The sequence below is a fragment of the Protomyctophum parallelum genome (assembly GCF_964188405.1).
Source record: "Protomyctophum parallelum genome assembly, chromosome: 22".
NCBI classification, from domain to species: domain Eukaryota; kingdom Metazoa; phylum Chordata; class Actinopteri; order Myctophiformes; family Myctophidae; genus Protomyctophum; species Protomyctophum parallelum.
This window is the reverse complement of record NC_139714.1, coordinates 31,494,203-31,500,782: the sequence shown is the minus strand read 5'-3', so window position 1 is coordinate 31,500,782 and position 6,580 is coordinate 31,494,203. Positions and strand designations below refer to the sequence as shown.

The window sequence follows — 6,580 nt, the reverse complement described above, 5'->3', positions numbered from 1 at the left end:
GCCATTTTATTTTATTGTGTCAAATAAATCCTCATAATGCAAACTAGATTCAACATACTCAAGCCTGCACACATTCTAAATATACCCCAGAAATATTTTACCGATCAAATGGACTGTTGCCACCTTCAATAATAATGATAATAATAGTCTTTATTGTCTCCACATCATATATTTTTGTTGTCATGGACACTTGTACAAAACATTAATAATTCCACTCATTTTAACCCTCAATTGCTTCCTTTCTGAAAAATAACGTCTCTGTAAAAAGATTCACGCGTTTAGATATTCAATTTTCAATGAGATGCGGACGGGAGCTGGTGCCACTTGGACCCGGACGTAACGTAGCACTACAAAATGACGTCGGACTTAAATACTGAATAGAGGGTATGCGTGTGACATCATCGTACCTGGAAGTTATACGGGAACGCCCACACAAAAAACTACTTTCTGGCCTTTAATGACAGCCCATTCATTCAAACAGAAAAGTCCTGTCTGATTGCATTAAACAATGTTAAGAACAATGTTAAACTCACCAACATTGCAGCTGTACGAAAAGCTTGAATTATCCTCTTTCTATCTGCAAAGTTTTTGTTTCATGAAAATCCACCATAGAAATGTTATGAGCTACTTTCTGTCAAGAAATGCCCTGCATTTGATTATTTTCGTGTCAGAGTTTGGAAGTGCTTGTTTTCAATGACAACATTTAGCTGCCTCCTGCATTATGTGACCTTTAGAAACAGGTGGTACGGCAGGTCGGTTGAGTGATTTCCAACGAGCGCTTCCAAACTCCAACACTCCATGCTGCTCAATGTTTTGCCACTCAGTCTAGATGAGGGGGGGGGCGTGTCCTGATGGGAAAAGCATGCATGTGCATACTCTCTATTCAGTATATTAGCTGTGACATGAGCGCCCCCTCCAGAGATACTTCCGGGTCCTACTTTTGTGTTGCTTTTGTGTCCCGATATCTCCGTCTGACTAAATCTGAGACGAAAACAACCAAGAAAGTCTAATTTTACCGCTTTCCTCGCAAAGTTGCTGCTCTCCCAAATCTGGCTGTGACAGGCCGTTTACCCCACACTGGATACTATCGCCATTTTATTGCATTGTGTCAACTAAATACTCATTAATTGCAAACTAGATTCAACATACTCAAGCCTGCACACATTCTAAATATGCCCCCGAAATATTTTACTGAGAAAATTGACTGTTACCACGTTCAATAATAATGATAATAATAGTCTTTATTGTCTCCACATCATATATTTTCTTTGTCATGGACACTGGAACAAAACATTAATAATTATACTCGAGTTGGAAGCATTAGACGCATTTTAACCCTCGATGGCTTTCTTTCTGAAAAATAACGTCATTGTAAAAAGATTCACGCATTTAGATATTCTATTTACAATGAGATGCGGACGGGAGCTGGTGCCACTTGGACCCGGACGTAACATAACACTACAAAATGACGTCAGACTTAAATACTGAATTGAAGTAAGACTGGGTTCAGTGCTAATTGGCATGTCCTTCTACCATACTGTAAAGTTGCATAAACATAAGACTAAAACAAAAGCCCCAACTTGTCATTAGATATTGCTCTGGTTTGTGTGTAGACATCTTCGTGAATTCTGATGAAAGATCCCGGGAGTAGATAGACTTTAACATGTTTTTCATATAATTCAAAATGGTGGGTCGTCTAAAGGCCAGAGGTCAAAAGTCACAAAAGTTGTTCAGCACGAGGAGAGGAGACGCATAATGTGTATCAAAGTTGTAATGTTAATTGGTCTTTTATAGAGCTTTTGATCGATTAACCCATTCTGACCTGAGATCAGATTCATACGAGGTTTCCACTGGACACCCACTGGTCCGATGAACCCATTCTGACCTGAGATCGGATTCTAGAAATGTCAGTCGTTCTTCGATTTTTCAAAAATAGCAGACCTACAAGCTCGTAGCGCACTATGAGCTTGTAGATCTGCTATTTTTCAATAGCTAAAGCATAACATGATGCTGACACCAAAATGGGTGCCCGTTCAGAATGGGTTAAGTCGAGCATTGGGTTGCTATAGCTGGTGTTGTCAATAACACTGGAGCGCGACATATTGAATTTCTCGTACACCACGGCCACTCTGTTTCTTTCAATCGCTTTTTATCTCCAGTTCCTTGTCCCAGATGGCATTTCTGGTCAAAACAAGATTTATTCCACGTCACAAATTCTGTTCATGTCATGTCAATATTGTTACACAAACAAACACATAATATACTGTAGGTTTCCATCCAACACACAGCATAGAGAGCATGGTAGAGCCATGCTCTCCATAGGTGAGCCTGCCTGGCATGCCTGCCTACACACACACACAACAGTTTCTGTTTTATCTGTTCCTAGCTAGTCTCGTCGGTGTAATTTCCCCTCGGAGATTCGTGAATTTTGTCTTTATCGAACCTCACTGTCACAGACTTTGCCTGTCTAGCTCTTGTTTTTCTATGTTATGTTCTACTTGTTTTGATTCTATGTTCTGTTTATCTAGCTGTTGCATGTCTATGTTCTTGTTCTAGTTGTTTTGGTTCTATGTTCATGTCTTCCCCAGGTGTTTCTCATATGTAATCAGCCCTCCTGTGTATATTAGTCTTGTTCCCCAGTCAGTCCTTGTCGGTTCATTGTTTAGTGTCACTCTGTATTTGTGATTTCTGTCCTGTTCACCTGTTAAATAAAATACCCAACCATGGGTTTTGATCACTACTCCTGCCTGGCTGTCCTGCATTTGGGTCCTCACCACCACCACCACCAGATCGTGACACTCGTCCTATGTGATATTGCCTTACCTCACCGCATGCACCTATAATCTCAGAATACACATGTAATCAAGTTTATCTCACTGCAAGTGTTTGTAGGCCACATACATGGGCAACTTGCTGCCCGGGGTCACACCCCAAACCTTCACAGTTTGACTGTTTTATACGCTTAACCCGCATTTTAATCAATCAATCAATTTTAATCACTGCCGAGATTGTTGTATTACCTTTAGAGCATACGCTGAATTATTTGGGCTTTTAATCCGTGAAAATCGAGCGAAAAAAGCTTCCCCCGTTTGTTATGAACGACCGCACCACCCGCCATCTTGGTACACCCGGAAGACGCAGCACAGGAGCCTCCTCCATGAGGCGTTGAACCCCATTCGTTTGCATTGGCCTCAATTTCCCAGAAGCCCTAGCAGCCCACAGCATGTGACGATTTCCGGTTTCGTCATCAAAACAAATGCATCTAGTCTCTATCTCCGCGGCGAAGACGGATTTTCTTTTTATTTATTACATTACGGCGGATTAAACACATAAAACAAAAGGCGGGTCTGTCGTGTATGGCAGCGACAATAACCTGGAGTAATCCATTCCTGGCACGGAAACTGTTTTAATGTGGCCCTCAGCTTAACTTTGGAATACTGGCATGAGGTCAGTCCGCTGCTCCCCACAGGTTGGCAGAGGAAGTGTAGCGCCCAGGATTACATTAGACAATTGGCACTGGGTGAAAAGAAAACTGGGTTACAAAATCGTGGGATAAAAATTTAGAAAAAAAAAAACATTGGAATACTGATATATTTTTTATTTCAGCCGTTACAATTCCAAACATGACCTGCTTGAATTACAGTACAGTACAGTCTAAATTAGTAGCTTCATGACTACTATTAAAAATAATGTTATTGTCTTTTTTTAAGTCCAATATATTTGTATTTATAGTTCATGAATAAAGGTAACATAATTAAAGGCATTTCAAAAGCATTTGAAATTGAATAAAAATGACTTTTCAGGATTCCAATTAAAAATAGCAAAACATTATTCAGGATTTCAATTCAAATATAGCAAAAATAGCTGATCTACAAGCTCAAAACGCCATGACAGTATGCAATGTGGCCCTCTGGAGTGAGTGTGGAAATATAGTGGTCCTCTCCATCGTCAAATTTGCCCACTCCTGGTATAACATATACCAAGTATGTTAGCCATAGGGCCCAACAGAAATATTTCAGAGAAGCTGCCTACATGTGTTTGCCAAATCGTTAGTACTTTTTTGGCCAAATTGACATTTCTGCCTAAGTCTCTATACTCTCTCTATACTCTCCTAACACGTCTGCTTCATTGTGTCTTATTTGCCCATGTCCTCAGCAGCCTATCAGAATGCTTGTTACAGTACATTACAAAATGAATTAGGCAGAAAGTGATTTTAGTTAAGTCAACTTTTTGACTTTGGTAGAAATTATTTATATTAGAAATTATTTATTTATTTATATTTCCTGAAAACCTTAAAAAATATATATTACTTTATATATGCTATGAGGCTATATAACACAATGCAACATGTTGTGACTTGATTTCATATAGTATATATACTCTTGTGTTAACGTACCACGTAACCGGTCCAAAACAAACAACATCTAGATCGGAAATGCAAGCTTGCAGAAAGAAATGACTTCAGCCTTACCTTGGAAGAGGAAGGCTTTGGTCTCATTGCGGATGCCCGGAACTTGATAAACTCCCGCATAGGAGTTCCCGAGGTCGAGCTCATCAAACAGGTTGACGTGAAGGGCAGGGTCTACCCCAACGCCAAGCGCTGTACAGGAGGGGGGAGGGGGGGGGGGGGGAGAAAGGGAGGGGGGGGGGGAGGAGGGGGAGAGAGAATCAGCACCATGGCCAGCGACATGGAAATATATACAGTAGCACTCACTGTCTGCATGGCAAAGGTTTGGATCTTTTTCTTTTCCTTTTTGTATTCGAGAGTTTAAAATGTGGTCCTACATGCACCTGCCATGGACCAACACAGGTGTTGCAATTTGTCTGATTGTCATAGCAATCAGACAAATTGAAACACGTGCCGGTGTTGGTATTAGCAGCAGATATATGGGGGGAAACTAACCAAAACCGAGTTCAATATACACCAGTCCAATTATATATATATACGTCAACTTGAATTACAAAGAGTGTCTGAGTTGACTAAAAACTTACCAGGTAAGGTTTGTAAAACGCAGTACAAAAACGAGAGTTTGAATAATAGTCCCATTTCGAATGGAAAAAAAAAATACAAAACGCCACTACTCCATCCTCCGCTGCCCACCTCCTAATGCTGGTGGTTGTTAAATACAGTCGCCTGGCAGCTCCTTGGAAACTATCCCACTCACACACATCCACACACGCATGCACGCGCGCGCGCACACACACACACACACACACACACACACACACACGACTTCAGTTGACAATCCAAGTGTGCGTAAAATTACGCATCATCAAATATCCGCAGCCAACACGAAGGCACAGATATAGGTCCGAACTCCAGAAAAGGAAAGGGAAGGGAAGGCTTTGCGAGAGAGACTTAATGTCCAAGACGTAGATTTCCGTTCAGTGACTGTCGACAAACGGAGAGAGCGCAGAGCGGCGGAGCGTCGCCGAGAGTCCGACTGCACTCGAATGAGGAGCGGCCGGTGTGAAGAGAAGACACCAGCACCATATGCTCTGCACGGAGGCAGGTGGAAGGAAGCTCTACCGCAACAGACACGTTCTCCTGCCCTCTTGTGGAGGGATTTAGTATGTCAAGATTGAATACTTTAACAGCACGAGGTTTCTGCACGATTGGATTTGTTATGATATATTTTTGTAAATAGCATACATTACACGAATACACGGCATGAATAGAATAGAAGCCATTTAAAGGTATATTCAGTGATTTCACTCAAAAAACCTTAGGTTTCGTTTTTGGCTGTGGGACCCAGCCTTTCGTCCAGAGAGTCAAAAACGAAACCTAAGGTTTTTTTGACCCCCAGGGGTTAACTGGGGACAGGGAGGAACTCCTTATATGGCCAGCACACCCTATAGTAGTGAGGATTATCACAACAAAACAAAAAAATAAGTGATATTTGAATTAAGTGAAATCACTGAATATAGGCCTACCTTTAAATTGTAAATCTAGAACCCCCTCAAGGACTCCTGGGGGTTCCTGAACCACACTCTGAGAACCAGTGCCATACATATATATATATACACACACACACACACACACACACACACACACACACACACACACACACACACACACACACACACACACACACACACACACGTAACAGTATTATATAATTACACAAAATATGATACAAATAAGTGCCTCTACCTGACTTAATTCTCCATGGTTCATGTGTATAGGAATACATATAGTGCATTAAAGGTCACAGCTCCTTTAAGTCTCCCCCTTTTGCCCCCTGTATAAATGTCCTGCCACACCTCCACCTCTTCCTTGTGTACTTCCGTCTTGGAACGAGGTGGGTGTCTTTGTTGAATTCTCTGTATAACATGATAAGCATTATTGTACTTTGCAAATTGATTCATACAGTGTTTGTTTAACCCCGTTTAGAGAGGAGTTGTTGCACTACTAAGAACTAACGTGGAGACCAGTGGCGTGCACAGATAGACACTAGGGGGTGCTAGAGCACCCCTTGCCCTTTTTGGCAATGTGCTCTAAAAAAAAAAGAAAATAAAAAAAACTTATTTTTTTTGTCTTCATTTGTAGTGTGTGGACCATGGTGACATTGATCAAATC

The 6,580-nt window shown here is 41.2% G+C and overlaps 1 protein-coding gene across 1 annotated transcript in view; it reads right to left on the bottom strand.

Moving 5' to 3' along the window:
• LOC310853124 (protein kinase C-binding protein NELL2-like) overlaps positions 1-5,333 on the bottom strand; it is a gene marked incomplete at its 3' end in the record, with an annotated part of 135,135 nt that extends 129,802 nt beyond the window's left edge. Inside the window, exons 1-2 of the mRNA XM_083757363.1 lie at positions 4,993-5,333; positions 4,472-4,600 (exon numbers count right to left, since the gene is read on the bottom strand). Coding sequence (XP_083613489.1) covers positions 4,472-4,600; positions 4,993-5,047 — 184 coding nt within the window. The 5' untranslated portion in view covers positions 5,048-5,333. The remainder of the gene's footprint in view (positions 1-4,471; positions 4,601-4,992) is intronic.
• Positions 5,334-6,580: the final 1,247 nt, after the last annotated feature.